The sequence below is a fragment of the Lipophrys pholis genome (genome assembly GCF_963383615.2).
Source record: "Lipophrys pholis genome assembly, chromosome: 3".
NCBI lineage: Eukaryota > Metazoa > Chordata > Actinopteri > Blenniiformes > Blenniidae > Lipophrys > Lipophrys pholis.
Window position 1 is genome coordinate 25,197,039 of NC_137627.1, and position 17,022 is coordinate 25,214,060.

At 42.6% G+C, this 17,022-nt stretch overlaps 2 protein-coding genes across 2 annotated transcripts; one reads left to right on the forward strand and one right to left on the reverse strand.

The window, feature by feature from the left end:
• Positions 1 to 1,114: 1,114 nt before the first annotated feature.
• Positions 1,115 to 6,810, forward strand: LOC308107081 (galactose-3-O-sulfotransferase 2-like). The gene is made up of 4 exons (XM_080459202.1): positions 1,115 to 1,237; positions 3,756 to 3,842; positions 3,981 to 4,368; positions 5,150 to 6,810. The coding sequence occupies exons 1-4, from the start codon at positions 1,224 to 1,226 to the stop codon at positions 5,963 to 5,965; spliced, it is 1,305 nt and encodes a 434-aa protein (XP_080315328.1). The 5' UTR covers positions 1,115 to 1,223; the 3' UTR covers positions 5,966 to 6,810.
• Positions 6,811 to 7,671: 861 nt separating this feature from the next.
• Positions 7,672 to 13,569, reverse strand: LOC308107094 (uncharacterized protein). The gene is made up of 4 exons (XM_080459219.1): positions 13,455 to 13,569; positions 11,047 to 11,521; positions 9,187 to 9,538; positions 7,672 to 8,654 (listed from the first exon to the last, which is right to left on the reverse strand). Exons 1-3 carry the CDS (start codon positions 13,498 to 13,500, stop codon positions 9,193 to 9,195), a joined length of 867 nt encoding a protein of 288 aa, XP_080315345.1. The 5' UTR covers positions 13,501 to 13,569; the 3' UTR covers positions 7,672 to 8,654; positions 9,187 to 9,192.
• Between the last annotated feature and the right edge of the window lie 3,453 nt (positions 13,570 to 17,022).

Sequence of the window (17,022 nt, forward strand, 5' to 3'; positions counted from 1 at the left end):
TAAAGTTAATATTCCTGTGCCTACCCTATTGGCAAGGTTGCAAACATTACTTTCCAAGGTTTGATTATTATTATTATTAGTAGTAGTAGTAGCAGTAGTAGTATGTATTATTTTTTCAATAAGTAAGTAGTCCTGTCCCACTGGGAGCACAGACACAAAAAGCACATCAAAAAATGCAGAACATTTGGGAATATGTTGATCCCACTTTTGTTAACGATTTGGCCAATCGTTTCTAATTAAATCCCCCAAAATTGCAGGAAAAAAAATGTCCCATACAAAGTGGATGGGAGAGGCACCTCACGGAGGTGAAAGGAGATCAGAGGGGATCGGCGACTGTTGTCATGGATACACTGAGATCAAAGGAGAGAGAGAGGCAGGCACACAAAGTTTCCTGGAGTTTATTATATGAGATTTTCTAACAACATATATGGAATTTATTCACACCTTTTCAACAAAAATGACTTATTATAAAAGTTCTAACATGTTTAACTGAATTAATTAATAAATAAGTGGAAGCTATAAAAAAAAATGTATTTATAGAGAAGGAGTTAGATTTAATAAGTTCTACTTCTTCTCACTCCTTTTCCACCCTAACTGTTTATTGGATTTTGAGAATGTTTGAAATAAAATGTTTTTATTAAATTAACTTGTTGGTCTGTCCACTAGAGTGTCCGTGTTCTCCCATTGTTAACGTTTAGAGTGGATTGTTCTCTGCTGTGTGTGTGTGTGGTTTCAGTACAAAAACACACGACAGCACCCACTAGTGGCCCAACAGGAAAAACCACATCACTTTCAGTGTTTCTGCCAATTTCGTGTAAAGGGACATCGTTTTCGAAACCTTTCCGAAATGAAAATGCAAAAACAATGCATTTTCACTTGAAATGTCTTAATCTATATATATATATATATATATATATATATATATATATATATATATATATATATATATATATATATGCTCCACAATTTGCCCTGCCGATTCACGTATCCCCTCTTCTTAAAGGTTTCTAAGTGGCGGTGAAGTTTAAGGAGCAGTTTTCCAGCCTCACTGGTTGGCTCGCTGGTTTCATCCTACTCATTAAACAAACGTGACGCCCAAACAAAGCTCTCGAACCACTGCAGCCTGTGGTGGAGTCAAACTATTTGCTCTTACAGAGAGAGAGGGAGAGAGAGAGAGAGAGAGAGCAGGATCGAGTCTGGGGAGGATCTGTTTCTGGAGGACGATGTCTTTATCCTCGTAAGTCCACTTCTGGTCACTCCCCCCCCCCCCCCCCTCTCTCCTCTCTCTCCTCTCTCTCCTCTTTCTCCTCTCTCTCCCCCTCTCTCTCCTCTCTCTATCCTCTCTCTCTCTCTCCCTCTCTCTCTCTCTCCCTCTCTCTCGCCCCCTCTCTCTCTCCTCTCTCTCCCCCCAGGTCTCCTCTCTCTCCCTCTCTCTCTCCTCTCTCTATCCTCTCTCTCTCTCTCTCCCTCTCTCTCTCTCCTCTCTCTCCCCCCAGGTCTCCTCTCTCTGAAACAGGGAATCGTGTTGGAGGATCTGTATGTACCGGTGTCACCGCTGTTCGTACAGTCCACCCGGGTCACTGTGTCCGGGGTTCCCCCGTTTATTCCCAACCAGCTGCTGGAGAACCAACTGGCCCGTTTCGGGAAGTTCTCTGGCGGCCTCAGGGAAGTGAAACTAAACTGTAAAAATGATAAACTGCAACACGTCCAGTCCCTCCGCAGACAGGCCTTCATGTACCTCAACGACCCGGAACAATCCCTGGAGGTGTCATTCAAAGTGAAATATGGTGACGGGTTCTACACGGTGTACGCCAGCTCGGGAAGCATCAAGTGGTTCGAGTGCGGGGATGTCGGACACAAACGTCTGGCATGTCCTCACAGAGAGCAGCCTGCGGTCGGCAGCGGCGGCTCTGCGGAGCGCCGCGGCGCGGCCGCCCCGCCGCGGGCCGCAACGTCGTCCGCGCCGCGAGCGGCGCCGTGGGGCGCGCCTCGGCCCGGGCTCGAGGCCACGGACGCAGGTCTCCTCTCTCTCTCCTCTCTCTCCCCCTCTCTCTCCTCTCCCCCTCTCTCTCCTCTCTCTCTTCTCTCTTTCTTCTCTCTCTCCTCTTTCTCTCTCCCCCTCTCTCTCCTCTCCCCCTCTCTCTCCTCTCTCTCTCCTCTCTTTCTTCTCTCTCTCCTCTTTCTCTCTCCTATCTCTCTCCTCTCCCCCTCTCTCTCCTCTCTCTCTCCTCTCTTTCTTCTCTCTCTCCTCTTTCTCTCTCCTATCTCTCTCCTCTCTTACTCTCTGTCCTCTCTCCTCCTCTCTCTCTCTCTCTCTGTCCTCTCTCTCCCCCATCTCTCCTCGCTCTCCTTTCTCTCTCCCCCCTTCTCTCCTCTCTCCCCCTCTCTCTCCTCACTCTCCTCTCTCTCCCCCTCCCTCTCCTCTCTCTCTCCTCTCTCTCCCCCTCGCTCTCCTCTCTCTATCCTCTCTCTCTCTCCCCCTCTCTCTCATCTTTCTGTCTCCTCTCTCTCTCTCCCCTCTCTCTTCTCTCTCCTCTCTTACTCTCTGTCCTCTCTCCCCCCCCTCTCTGTCCTCTCTCTCTCCTCTATCTCTTCTCCTCTCTCTCTCCCCCTCTCTCTCCCCCTCTCTCTCCCCCTCTCTCTCCCCCCTTCTCTCCTCTCTCTCCCCCTCTCTCTCCTCACTCTCCTCTCTCTCCCCCTCCCTCTCCTCTCTCTCTCCTCTCTCTCCCCCTCGCTCTCCTCTCTCTATCCTCTCTCTCTCTCCCCCTCTCTCTCATCTTTCTGTCTCCTCTCTCTCTCTCCCCTCTCTCTTCTCTCTCCTCTCTTACTCTCTGTCCTCTCTCCCCCCCCTCTCTCTCCTCTCTCTCTCCTCTATCTCTTCTCCTCTCTCTCTCCCCCTCTCTCTCCCCCTCTCTCTCCCCCTCTCTCTCCCCCTCTATTTGGTCAGACTGAGACACAGTTTGGATTCAGTGATATGAGAAGAGCTGAAGTTAACATTTATTGATACTGGGGCTGCAGAAAGTGACAAATTTAATAATGATTGAGTTTAATACGTAATTAATGACATAACGACCAGACCTCTTTTTCAGAAAGAAAGATCTTTAAAGTAAATGCTTGAAATGAATTTATACAAACTGCATCCAGATTATTCGAGAGAATATTATGATGGAAACAATCCAGGATGTTATTGATGTAAATACTCACAGTTCTTTATTACAGCACCTGAGACCTACAATACACCTTTTCCTACCATTGTAACCTGGGGCAACCTCCACCACACCCTGGGAAATCATGAAGAAGGTTGAAGGAACCTCATAAAGACACTGCAGTATTTGTGAAAAACAGTTTCTTTGTTCTATTCTGTAACGATGGCTTCCTTTTCTCTGAGCAACTCTTTGTCTCACATTCCACATTTCTGTCGCTTCAGCTTGACGCTGCAAAATTTCATTCACCAGTTTTTCACCTCAAAAGATGAATTCCACTCTAATTCAAAGTTATCGCCCTAACAATCAAGAGTGTCACAATAACGGGATCACGGGTTTTCAAGTTTCAAAGAATAAATTGACGCTCTGGATAAGAGGATGCATTTCTTGATATATGTGACATTCAAACCAAAAGAAAGATTCTTTGCCTGTGAGACACTGAAGAACAGTTGTTCCACTCTGAAGGGTCTAAACACGAGTAACTGTGTGTAACTGTGTGTGTAACTGTGTGTGTAACTGTGTGTGTTTTGTGTGTTTGATCATCTTGTGTAGGGTTCTGATGAAAACGCCGCTCGTCACTTTGGGGATATTATTTGCGCTGCTTGCGGTTTTGGTAGTCATACAGAGCCTCGTCACAAGGTGGTCATGCTTCTGATAAAATTGTATTCTATAACACAAAGTGAGCTTTAAATGTTGAGAGAAGCTTTTCTAAAGACACCACAAGATACAGCACGACTGAAATCCAAGAAAGCTTGACTTTGTTTTTGTCTTTTATAGGAAGGACACGTTTTATCCTCAGCTAGTGATGCAGGTCACGGATTCCTTCAAGAGGGAAGGAAATACGAAGCAGGAGCAGGACCGAGTGTCAGTGGATCTCTGGGGAACAACCTCTGAACTGACTGCAAGAATTCTGCCCCAGGAACGCTGCAGGGCGAAATCACACATAGTTTTTCTGAAGACCCACCAAACCGAGAGCAGCACCATCCAGAACATCCTGTACCGCTACGGCGAGAGCAGGAGGTTGACCTTTGCCCTGCCGAAGAACAACGCTCTCAAGTTTTCGTACCCGGAGCTCTTCCGGTCACAGTTTGTGGAAGGAGTCCGCGCTAAAACTGCGGAAGAGTTCGACATCATGTGCAATGAGATGAGGTTCAGAAGATCTGAGGTGAGTGTCAGAAAAGAGGGATTTACGGTGGCCTGGGAGGGTCAACGCAACTGCAAAAGCCACAAGTATGGACAACCAGTAGAGTCTGTATCTCCTGATGTGGAGTTACAACTCCGCGATGGTTAATTTGCTCAAACAATGAATATTACACAGTGTGGATTGTTACGATAGTGATTTATTGTCAAGATGTGCGTCACTGTCCGGTGTTTCGGTTTAACCGGTGCCCCTGTTAACTGGTGACTTCTGCCACCAGCTGTTAGCAGCTGATGATAAAATAAGACAAACAAACGATACGATACTTTAAACTTCAATGGAAATGCGGTTAAACAGCGTTCGCCAGGACAGCTACAGGTTTTGGTCGGGTTTTTAACATCTGCGGTGAAAAGGGGACGCTCGAGGAAGCCGGTCACCAGTTAATAGAGAAACGCCTGCAGCTTGTCGCTGCTCCACGGGGATGATTCCTGTACGTCTATCTCTGTTTTTGAGCGTTTTTGTCGTGACCGGGTTTTAAAAATGGCGGCGTGAACAAGCCGATCTCCTGACTCATCTGTGTCGGGACTCGGCGGGCCAATCAGCCGCCTGCCGTCTGCCAACGTCACATTGTCTATTGGCCTTAGCTCGCTTGGAGCCTCGGTCGAGGAGGAACCAGGAATGTACCTGCTACTAACACGTAGTGGAAAAGCATCAAATGCGAGGCGAGTAGTAGGTACTAGTGGAAAAGCGCCGTTAGATGCTGTTGTATTTAATGCATGTGTGAAAATATGAGTATTTTCTGTTGTAGGTGGCCAAAGTGATGCCTGAAGATACCTTCTACTTTTCCATTCTGAGACATCCTGTCCTCATGATGCAGTCGATGTTCAAATATTTCAAGTACATTTCAACTGCCAGTGACTTCCACACCCTGGACGAGATAATCCAGGGCAGGTTTGAAAAGCACACGCCGTCGGACACGGCGACCGACTATCTCTTCACAAACCTCACGTTTGACTTTGGCTTCGACAACATTGTTACAAAGGATCGTAAAGACATGAAGAAGAGAGCATCCGAGGTTATCGGCGTCATGGAAGCAGACTTTCATTTAATTCTCATCGATGAATACTTTGACGAGTCCCTCGTCCTGCTGAAACACGCCCTCTGCTGGTCCCTGGAGGACGTGGCTACCTTCAGGCCCAACAGTCGCAGTGACCAACCTGCTTTTCCTGTCTTACCAGACACTGCAGAGGACATCCGCAGGTGGAACGCTTTAGACTGGAGGATCTACCAGCACTTCAACACCACCTTCTGGAACACGGTGGAAAGCGTGGTTGGGATGGAGGAGATGAAGAGGGAAGTGTCTGAGCTGAGAGAGCTGCAGGCCGAACTGACGCGCACCTGCCTGAAAGGCCGATTTGCAAAAAAAATGGAAGGTTTTTCTGACATCCAACTCGACTGGGACGGAGGAGACGTCAGTCTGGGCTTCAACATCAACCAGCTGCAGGATAATAAAAACTACAGGAAATGTCAAAAATATATGACTCCAGAGGTGCAGTTCACATCCAACCTCTACGATCTGCAGTTCTCAAAAAAACCACTTCAGAAGAAGCAGGCCTCGATCTAATCTTGATTTAGTTTGACCAACCCAGCGTGATGGAGGTTATGGAGGTCAATTATTTTGTGTGGATGGATGGATGGATGCATGTAAACTCACCTTCAAACACCAGATCCAGACTCAACCCACGACATTCTTTAATTAACTGCTGTTGTGTTTACTGGGGATTGCAGTGTGTCAGTAGTTTTGGGGGAATAAACATGCAAAATGGTGCATCAGGAGGCGCCGCAACAAATTAACTTTGTGTTAAAATTATATTTATTTTTCATCAAAACTTTAACTTTGGAAGCACGTCCATCTCCCAATTGGAAGGTTGCAGGTTCAGTTCCCATCTTCACCTGTCCACATGCCTTGAGCAAGACATTGAACCCCAAATTGCTCCCATCGGAGGGACAGCGCCTTGCATGGCCACAGCCTCCGTGTGTGAATGTATGGGTGAATGTGATTAACGATGTAAAGCACTCGCCCTATATAAGTGAAGGTGGTCAATGTAACCATTTTCATGGAGACGAAGTTGTCTGTGGCCCCCGAATGAAAACAAGCAGGATCAATTTTCACATCTACTTCCTCTCTCTCTGTTCGGTGTTTTTTCTGAGAAGACAGGTGAAGGATGAAGCTTTCGTTGTGAGGAGAACAGGAGTGTTTAGATATAAACATCTTTGTCACCACAGAACAAAGACACAAGAAAATATTTACCAAACAGTAAACCTGCCTAAATATTCATTTTTCTTCCAATAAATTGTTAAATGTAATAATGACGCGTCGTCATCAGGCTTGCTTTTTTAACTTTTACTGCTAATGGTCTGTTTTTACATCTGTGGTATTTGGGGGGGAATAAAAACTTCAGCAAAGTCTTTGTCTCTGTTATTTAAAGCACTTTTAAATCAGATGCTTTTCACCACTCGCTGGTCCCTCGTGAAGCTGTGACAAACATTTATACCGGAATCATAATTTCACACACAAAGAAAAAGTCACAACAAAAAGTACAGAGACAGAATGTCATCATCAGAAAGCACGAACATTAACATCTCGACGTATTTACTTAAATACAAACTCAATAATAATCATCTGATGTCAGAGAACACAAACCAGCATTAAGAGCCCAACAAATATAAAGATTAACACAATCTGCATAAGTAATAATAATATCAGTATAATGTAATTGTTCAATGTCACCAGATTGCCATAACTACACAGCTGAAGCAGGAGAAAAACCATAAAGACTCAATAACAGAATTTCCAGCCTATTTGATGGTTTATTTCATCAAAACAAAGAAATAACCAAAGTAGGTTTTCCTATAGCAAGTTGTGTTTGCTGGTCAGGTGAGAACTGTTTGCTCTCCCACTACCATCCTCTTCCTGTCACCTTTGCCCTGTGCCTAATTACTGGCGACAAGTGTCCGAATAATGAAACAACTATTTTAATAAACTAAATAAAATGTCAACAACAAGTATAATTGCGTCCTACAAAATATTCACATGAAAACATTGTATTCTGATGAGTTAATCCGGACATTTCTTAAGATTGATTTGTAAATACATCTGTGGCTTCATTTTTATTTAATTTTCAATGTTTGTTTCTGACCTGCAGGACTCAGATTAGATTAAAAGTAAAATATTGTCTGCCCTCTGGTGGTCAAAGACTGTAACTACAGCTGATGCAAAGTTCAAGTGATTTGTGTTTGCGTGTGCAAAACAGTAAATGAGTCACTGAGGACATTTTTGTTAGTTTTATTTCATTCATAGACAAAACAGAAAACAATTCAATAGAAAAGTTTCTAATCTTCTGACACTGTCGGCGTTCTAATGGGGAACAGGAGTCACAGAGGATTTAACTCTTCTTTACTATTTGTTTTAGCTCCTGCCGACACTCTAGTCCAGCAAGTGGCGCCATCTCTCCTCCCACGTTGATAAACCAAAGATCTTTTTTGATTTTCAAAAATTACCTTTCAAAGAAAGGCCAAACGCCCCCTTTTCCTTTTCGCTCCTTCAAAATCACAGTCTTCAATATTTGTACCAATAAAGTGACTGAACTTGTGAGTCTTCAGAGTGAAACTGTGATAGAAACATGGTGAAAATAGAGGCGGATTCCTCCGTCACCAGAACAGCATCAGAGGAACAACCTGACCACTTTCATCTCAGTGTCACTTTTCATCAAGTCTTCAGTTGTTCATCCAGGAAACACAGCAGACTTCACTTCTGGGTTCCTACACCAACACTTTAACTTGGACTCTTCTAGTGTTTGACATAAAGTCAAAGAGACACAATTTATTCCCTGAAACAGTTAATATTCCTGCTCCATCACACGTCGTCTCCTCCAGGTCAGAAAGACAAAAAGGTTCATGATTCCCAGGTGACAAGTTTCAACATTACAGCATCACAACATATTTAGATATTTATGAAAAATTATAATCCGACGTGATATTTCAGTTATAAAATGGTGCATAGTGACGCAAAACAACAAGTACTTTTTTGATATTTTTAATCAACATTTAATCAAATATAATTTTCTGCTAAATGTTTAAAAATATCTGCCCCGGCAAGCTCAGTAGGTAGAGCATGAGACTAACAATCTCGAGGTAGTGAGTTCATGTCCCCCGCCGGGCGCCACCTTCCCGTGGGCTCACCACCTGCACGAAGGTTCTTAATCGGTGCAACGTGATCTGGGTGACAGTGCTCAGACTGACACCCCCGCCACCTGGAAACAGATAAGCAGGAGAAAATGGACTGATGGTTGTTTAAACAGACAAAGACAAAGCACATTCACAAGTCAGGTTTTTAGTTTGACAAATTGAAAGTAGTTAACAAGTAATACTGTTTTACTAAACTAGATTTAATCAGCAGCTGGTGTCAGGTTTGCTTCTTAAAACATCTTCTACGTTTTCTATTCAGACATATTGACACTGCAGCCGACGTACAAAACTATCACATTTAAAAAGCAGCGTCTTGCCACACTTATCTGTTGTTCTGGCTGTGACTCTCAGCTTCAGTCATTTTCAAATGAGGTGAATAAATCTCCCAGAATGAATCTTCCAGTCCATTTGAGACTGGGTTCAACAGGCCCGCTGTGCTCTCCATCAGGAGCAGACCACATGGAAGAGTTTCTCCTGCGTTGATCATTCTGGGTCATTTTATCTGCCGTCCACATAATCGTTTGGGCTTTCTGATTGTAAAAATTTTATTTTGACCTGAGAAAAGCTGAGAAATTCTGCTGAAGCAGTCCATCCAACCTGAAATCAGCTGATTTCCTGGAGCCTGAATCCCGCTGGTGCCGCTGCTCGGGCCTTCCTGCGGTCCAGTCTCCAGGTGAACAGTCCCACAGTGACCACCATGAGGGGCAGGGCTGCACACAGCACCATGCGGCTGATGGGCGGAGGAGCAGAACACTCCGTCACCTCCGAGCGATTTAGGTCTGGGTCCCTGTGAGCAGGCTCAGACCAGAATGTGGATCTGAAGTCCATGAACTCAGCTATGTTGCTGTTGGTGGCGTCGACCTGACACCTCCACCTCCTGCCGTGGTCGTCCGCCTGCAGCGTTGTGATCAGGGTGACTTTACAGCGACTGCGCTCCATCAGCTGGTGTCTGCAGAGGAGAGGCGACACCGAGCGTCACACTGACTGACACCTTACTCCTGGTTTCCTAATAACATTAAATGCCTTTTAAGAAAACTAAAAACTTGATCCTGATTTGTTTTCATTTTTAGCACACAGATGACATTTTTTATGCTTTTAATGAGCACAAGCATTAGAAAGAAGACAAAATCAATATGATCTACGTCAGGGGTGTCAAACATAAGACCTGAGAACCAAAACCAGCCGCAACAGGCTGCAACACAACAAATCAAGATTTGTAAAAATTCAAAGAAAATATAGATTTATTTTTTTTTTTTACACAATTCTTTTTAAAAGTAGCGACACAACAGGACACAGAGACCCGTGCTGAGATCTTGTGATGCTGCCATGAAAGCTAGCAGGGTATCATTCGTCTCAAAGCCATGCTGTCAAGGGGAGTTTGTAAAAACACCCATCATGCAACAGGTATAGGAAACGTTTTACGGACTGTATTTCGCACCAGAAGTTTTCATTAAGATTGGCTTCATCTTGAGATTGTTATTCTTTTCCGTCTTAATTGTTTGGTTTTGTGAAAATATAAATACTTCCATCTCATATACTCTGCACCACAACAATGAAAAATGTTAATGTTTAATTTTAAGGTTATTATGGCACTATTGTACTGATCCAGCGCACTCAGGATGAAATCAGACTGTTTGTGGCTCCTGAACTAAAATGAGTTTGACACCTCTGATCTACATCTCAGGCTCCGTTTACACTACGGCGTTTTAAGTGAAAGCGTTTGTGCATTTTTGTTTCAGAAAATGTTTCAACGTCAAGGTTTTGAAAACAACGTCCGTTTTCACCCAAACGGCAGAAACTCTCAAAATAATGTTGTTTTCCTGTTTGGCCACTAGTGGATGCTGTTTGCTTTTGTGATGAAAGTACACACACATGCAGTAGAGAACAAAGAGTTCTAAACATTAACAATGGGAGGACACGGATATTCTGGTGGACAGGCGACCAAGTTGGATTGTTATTACAGTGACTGTCAAAATAAAACTACCAAGTCCAGGAGAATATGAACTGGGAGTCATGAGGAAACATTGTCCTTCATGTCTCTACTGAGCATGTGCAGAGCTACTAGTTACTATGGCCGTGGTGAGCAGGAGCAGCACTTTCTGCCGTCAGAAAGTTGGCTTTTCCCTCGTTTACTTGACTATGGAGTTGTAGTGTTTTCAAGAAGCTCCACATTGGAAGCCATTTCCAAAAAGTTGCATCTTCAGTGGCTGCAGGCACCATTGTGTGAACGGACGCCCAAGAAAAACCAACAAAAGTTTTGCTTTTTCACTTTAAACGTGGCTTCAGCCATTTCAGTTTATCACGTTTTGTTTAATTTGCTTTTAAATAATTATTAGTTCTGTATCAATCTATTTGGAAATAATATAATCAATAATTCATTTATAAATAATAAATATAATGGTTTCTATGGATGACGTTGTAGATTCTCGTAGCCTGTTGACCCCTAACGAAGCCGACCTGTCTCCCTGCAGCACGGCGCCGACCTCCGACCGCCAGCTGAGCTTGAAGAGGCTGGTGGAGTACGGCTTGCAGCTCCCGGGGTCGTAGTACGTGAAGAGCAGGCAGCTGAGGACGAGTGTTCCTCCGGGCCGCAGCTCCATGATGCTGGACGGCGACGTGACAGTGAGCAGCGACAGGTACACATTGGTGACCTCCTCCTTGTGCTCCAGGCAGGAGTATGAGCCGGCGTCGTTCACCTGGAGGCCGCTGAGGGCCAGCGAGCAGTTGGACATGATGGACGTGCGGTTGGATTTGTCTGAATCGGCGCTCACACGCCCCCCGCTGACCTCATACGTGTAACGCACGAGGCCTTCTTTGTAAAATGTCCAGGACACAAAGGAGCAGTGCGAGGAGTTCAGCTTGGTGCACGGCAGGACGGCGTCACCTCCAAGTTGGCTGTAGACAAACAAGGAATCCTTCATGCACCTCACACCTGCTAACACAGAGACAAACACACCTGTTACACCTGCTAATAGAGACAAACACACCTGTTACACCTGCTAACACAGAGACAAACACACCTGTTACACCTGCTAAGACAGAGACAAACACACCTGTTGCACCTGCTAAGACAGAGACAAACACACCTGTTACACCTGCTAAGACAGAGACAAACACACCTGCTAAAATAGAGACAAACACACCTGTTACACCTGCTAATAGAGACAAACACACCTGTTACACCTGCTAACAGAAACAAACACACCTGTTACACCTGCTAACACAGAGACAAACATACCTGTTACACCTGCTAACAGAGAGACAAACACACCTGTTACACCTGCTAACACAGAGACAAACATACCTGTTACACCTGCTAACAGAGAGACAAACACACCTGTTACACCTGCTAACACAGAGACAAACACACCTGTTACACCTGCTAACACAGAGACAAACACACCTGTTACACCAGCTAACACAGAGACAAAGACACCGGCTACTACAGAGACAAACATACCTGTTACACCTGCTAACACAGAGACAAACACACCTGTTACACCAGCTAATACAGAGACAAACACACCTGCTAAAATAGAGACAAACACACCTGTTTCTAGTTTGATGTAGAACAGTGAATATTATCATTATTATTATTATTATTTTTAATTTTGCTTTGCAACATGCAACATGCAAGACAAAAGACATAAACAAACAACGATGCAATATCCCAACAGCAAACACCCAGAAAGAGTTTACAAATCCTTACAGAACAGTAAACTGTGTGTGTGTGTGTGTGTGTGTGTGTGTGTGTGTGTGTGTGTGTGTGTGTGTGTGTGTGTGTGTGTGATGCAGGGATGGAGAGAGGAAAAAATGATATAACAACAACAACAATAATAATAATAATTATTAATATTATTATTATTATTATTATTATTATTATTATTACTATTAAAGAAATATACTAATAATTATAGGAGACAAAGAAAAATAAATAAATAAAAATAACTACATTGACTCAGTTGGTAGCCTCGGTGCCCAAAGAGGCTGAGTGGCCCAACCCAGCGGACACAAGAGGGACAAGAACATTTTTTAAAATTAATTAATTAATTAATGAAAAAAATATCATACAAAGAGATAAATGGAAAATAAATCAATAAAACAGTAATAGATCCATTTTCATGTTTTATTGACAGTATTTGCATTTCACACTGATTTTCAAAACCGTTCTCATCTCCAGGATAAAAACTGCTGAAGAAGGTAAAACAGCCAGAATACATGGATTTGCTAAAAATATTTAAAACCACCAAAAAAAATAAAATAAAATACACAGGAAGCACTGTCAAGCTAAAATGATCAAAATTGCAAGTACGGCTAAATCAAATTTCAGAAAAAGAAAGAAAGAAAGAAAGAAAGAAAGAAAGAAAGAAAGAAAGAAAGAAAGAAAGAAAGAAAGGAAAAATTAAGGAAAAAGGAAGGACAAAACAAATCCCATTGCTCTAGCTCGTGAGCACACAGCGGCTGTAAACAACTAAATGGCTAAAGTGGAAAAATCCATGAATAAATTAAGAAAAGCCTCTAAAAGTGGCACAAAAAAAAGGCTAAAAAAGGCAATAAAATGTTGCAGCTGTGACCCTTCATGAACGCAGTTTATGTTTATCTATAGCGACTTTATTCCAGGCCCTTTGTCCTCTTAATTTTAGATCATTTACATCTTCTGTGGCTCCAAGATAGATAGATAGATAGATAGATAGATAGATAGATAGATAGATAGATAGATAGATAGATAGATAGATAGATAGATAGATAGATAGATAGATAGATAGATAGATAGATAGATAGATAGATAGATAGATAGATAGATAGATAGATAGATAGATAGATAGATAGATAGATAGATAGATAGATAGATAGATAGATAGTACCTGCCAGCAGCAGAGTGGTGAGCAGACAGATTTTCATTGCCAGCATCTCGGTTGTGTTTTCAAGCTGCTCACGTCTTCTTGTTTCTGCTGCAGATCTTCGGACTCGACTCACTTCATTTCCTGTCACTTCACTTTCCAACGCAGTGAGTAGAGATTGAGATAATCTGTGGCTCAGACTATCTCCACACCAATGTCTGTGAAGAGCAGAAACTAATTAGATGTTAATAGTTGTTTAGCACCTGAAATGATTCATTTATTGGTGTATTTCGAACAAAAGAACGATTAAAATTAGATTAAACAAACGGAAAAAATTTAATAAAAATAAAAAGCCAATATCAATATAACACACATTTGACTCGTTCGAAAAGGGATAGGAAGAAGCCTCGGCTTATCAAGTCCTGCCCCCATTCTTCACCTATTGACAAATACAAAAATAATAAATTGAGCCATTTGTGAACAACAGAATAAAACAAAAACACACCAAAATGAACAAAATGAACAAGAGCCATTAACGTCTGTGAGATTTTCATTCTCCCTCTTCATTTCTGTATTTTTCAAAGATATTTCTTTTGTACATTTGTTTAAATTGTGTTATATTCATACTTTGTTTAATCTTGTCGTCAAGACCATTCCACAAAACCAGCCCACAAATGGAAATACGCATTCTTTTTAAATTGGTCCGAGCATAATGCTGTTTCACGTTTAGTTTCCCTCTAAAGTTATAACCCCCCCCCACTCCGTCTGTTTACAGGGAGCAGTTTATTTATTGCTTTGTATATTATTTTTGCAGTCTTAAATTCTACCAGATCCCCAAACTTTAAGGTGTGTAATTTTAAAAACAGTATATTGGTGTGTTCATAATATCCTACATTATCTACTATAGGAATCTCCCATTCAAAACGAGCCTTGCTTTCCCCATCACTATGTGGGGTTACCAGCAGATTTTGTGATCAAGAATCAATCCCAGCAAATTTAATCTCATACACTCTTTGTAGTTCAACATTATTTATCATTACTTTTGCTTGCATATTTATTTTGTGTTTTCCAAACAGCATGAGTTTGGTTTTATTTAAATTCAATGATAATCCATTCGAATCATACCGAGCGTTGAGTTTACTCATTTCTGCTGTGACCACCTCCAAAAGCTGCGGCAAATTTTCCCCATCACAAAAAATATGAGTAACATCTGCAAATAACACGAGTTTTAATAGGTTTGACACCCTACATATATCATTAATATACAATATAAATCATTTCGGACCCCAAACCGATCCCTGCGGGACTCCACAGGTTCTATGTAAGCATGTTGATTTGCAATCCCCTATTTGCACAAACTGATTTCTATTACTTCTGCAGCTTCTCATCCACTTCGGTACAAGCAGTCACAGTGAGTTCTGTCCAGCAGTGGCTGGTGTTTCCTCCGGGGCTGCGGTTTCTCTTCAAGGTATCTTAGCAACTGACTGAAGGTGTGAAACTTCTCATCCCTCTGGGGGGATTTCACAAGGAAGTGACGCACGGCTGACATCGGGACCCTGCTTTGTGTTTGTACGACGTGCTGCTGATCAATTGTTTTTTTTTCTTTTATTAGTGATCAAATAAGATCATTCTCCTGACCTCCACCTCCTCCATGACTATGTCTCTCTCCGCAAAATTCCTTTTCTTCGTCTTGCCGGCGATCAACAGGCTGAACGAGATGCAAAAATACTGACGAGGCACTTTAAATTGACTATTTATGGTAGAAAGTAAACGTGTTGAGGTGGGAGATGAGCCGCGTGACCTTCCAGGTGGACTGGGATCTATTAAAGAAAAGTGTGTGCAGATGTGTGAACTCGTGGTTTCACTGATCCAACTTTTCTTTGGCGCACGCCATTTTCAGCTTATAGGCTCACAAACATTTCCAGTAGGAATCCTACACAAGGTTTTTTAAATGGGCCCCCGGGTCACCACGGCAGCAGACCACCACCACCCCCGAGCCTGGTTCTGCAGGTTCCTTCCTGTCTAAACAGTTTGTCCTCTCCTCCGTCTCCTCTGCTTGTTCAGTAGGAATTGTTGGCTTTTCTTTGTAAAAGTGCTTTAAAATGGCCGCGTTGCTTTTGGCGCCGGAGAAATAAAGTAGAATTGATTTGATCAATTGAAAAGTTGTGCAGGTGTGGGTACGAGTAGTAAAGGAAATAAGTATGAGGTAAGCGTGGAGGGAAATGTGAAATATCCCGTTCACACTGGACAGCTCTTCTTCATATGACTTGTACTGTCAGGCTGAGTTGATGCTGCAGAGTGTCTCCAGCAGCATTTCACTGGTTTCCAGCAGTCAAGCTCCAGAGCAGGACGAAGACATCAACCACCACAACGAACAGCAGCTCCTTTTACTGTTCCTGAACACCTGAAGAACAAAGCCTGAAGGCTTAGTTTCTCCCATTTAACATATTGTGTAGAGGTTTGGGGAAAATACGTATAAAAGTAAGACCAAAATATAAAGTGAAAGACAGAAAAAAGCAGTACGAGTTCTCCGTGAGTATCGTGAACATAAGAGATGTTTCTCCAATCAAACACATCAAAATGTAGGGACCTGATTCAAGTCAAAGCAGGTCTATTTCTTTTTAAAATAAAACAAAATCTTCTTCCATCAAATAGCCCCAAAACGCTTTGTACCAGAGAGTGGAAGTACAACTTAAGAGAAAGATGTACTTAAAGATGCAGTACTCCTGCAGTGTGTCACTACAGGTGGGGTGGACGTATGGAGGAATGGTCTGGAGGAAAACATCAAAGATTTTCACAAAGCTATAAAAAAACTACTTCCTGCATAAATATGTAGAGGTGGTAAATAGAAATACCTGACTGTATAAGTACTACTCTGGGCTTTTCACATCTTTAAATGACATTTCATTTGGATCTTTTCTGTCCAATCCAAAACATCCTAACTGTCATTCAGTTCAGTTTTCTTTTCTCTATACGACGGTCCACAAATAACAATGAGCTTATTACTATTATCTTCACTTCTTTTTTTGGGAAGACCATAAACTAAAAAAACACTTAGTGGTATCAATTTCCGTTCTTCTTTAGTGCAATTCATTTAAATTTAAGTTTTGAACTGACAATGTACAAGAAGTGGAGTAAATGAGACATCTTCAATCTTATTATATTTACATATTGAAATCTGCATGACTGTGTAGTGAATGACAAGCTCCTGAGTTCAGTGAACTTCTACCGACTCCTTTTGAGTAGCTACTTTGTATTCCTTGTCTATTCTCTTGCAACCTTTGTTTTATTGATTACGCTGCTGCCGCTGCCCGGAGCTCACAGGATCTTCTCTGTTGTTTCCACGAAAACAGTTTATTGTTCTCTTCACCCTCATCAAACAGGATGTGGTTTGACACGACAGTTTGTATGTTGATCGACTGCGGTGTGAAGTGTGAAGCCGCTGCTCTGCTTTGGCGTTTTCTGACCTCTTTATTTCTCAGATGAAGGGTTTCTTCTCTTTTTTTGGACAAACGTTCGGTGCAATATAGGGGATTGAGGGCATAAATGCTGCCGCCGCAGACGTGCAACATGTTGTGAACAGTTGTGAAAT

What these genes read in the sequence shown, in the direction of transcription:
- LOC308107081 (XM_080459202.1), top strand. An exon ending in ATACAGAGCCTCGTCACAAG is followed by an intron (nt 3,843 to 3,980) that starts GTGGTCATGCTT and finishes TGTCTTTTATAG; the next exon opens with GAAGGACACGTTTTATCCTC. An exon ending in TGAGGTTCAGAAGATCTGAG is followed by an intron (nt 4,369 to 5,149) that starts GTGAGTGTCAGA and finishes TTTCTGTTGTAG; the next exon opens with GTGGCCAAAGTGATGCCTGA.
- LOC308107094 (XM_080459219.1), bottom strand. Translation starts at nt 13,500, where the DNA reads ATGCTGGCAATGAAAATCTGTCTGCTCACCACTCTGCTGCTGGCAG. An exon ending in CACCACTCTGCTGCTGGCAG is followed by an intron (nt 11,522 to 13,454) that starts GTACTATCTATC and finishes CTGTGTTAGCAG; the next exon opens with GTGTGAGGTGCATGAAGGAT. An exon ending in GCCGTGCTGCAGGGAGACAG is followed by an intron (nt 9,539 to 11,046) that starts GTCGGCTTCGTT and finishes TCTCCTCTGCAG; the next exon opens with ACACCAGCTGATGGAGCGCA.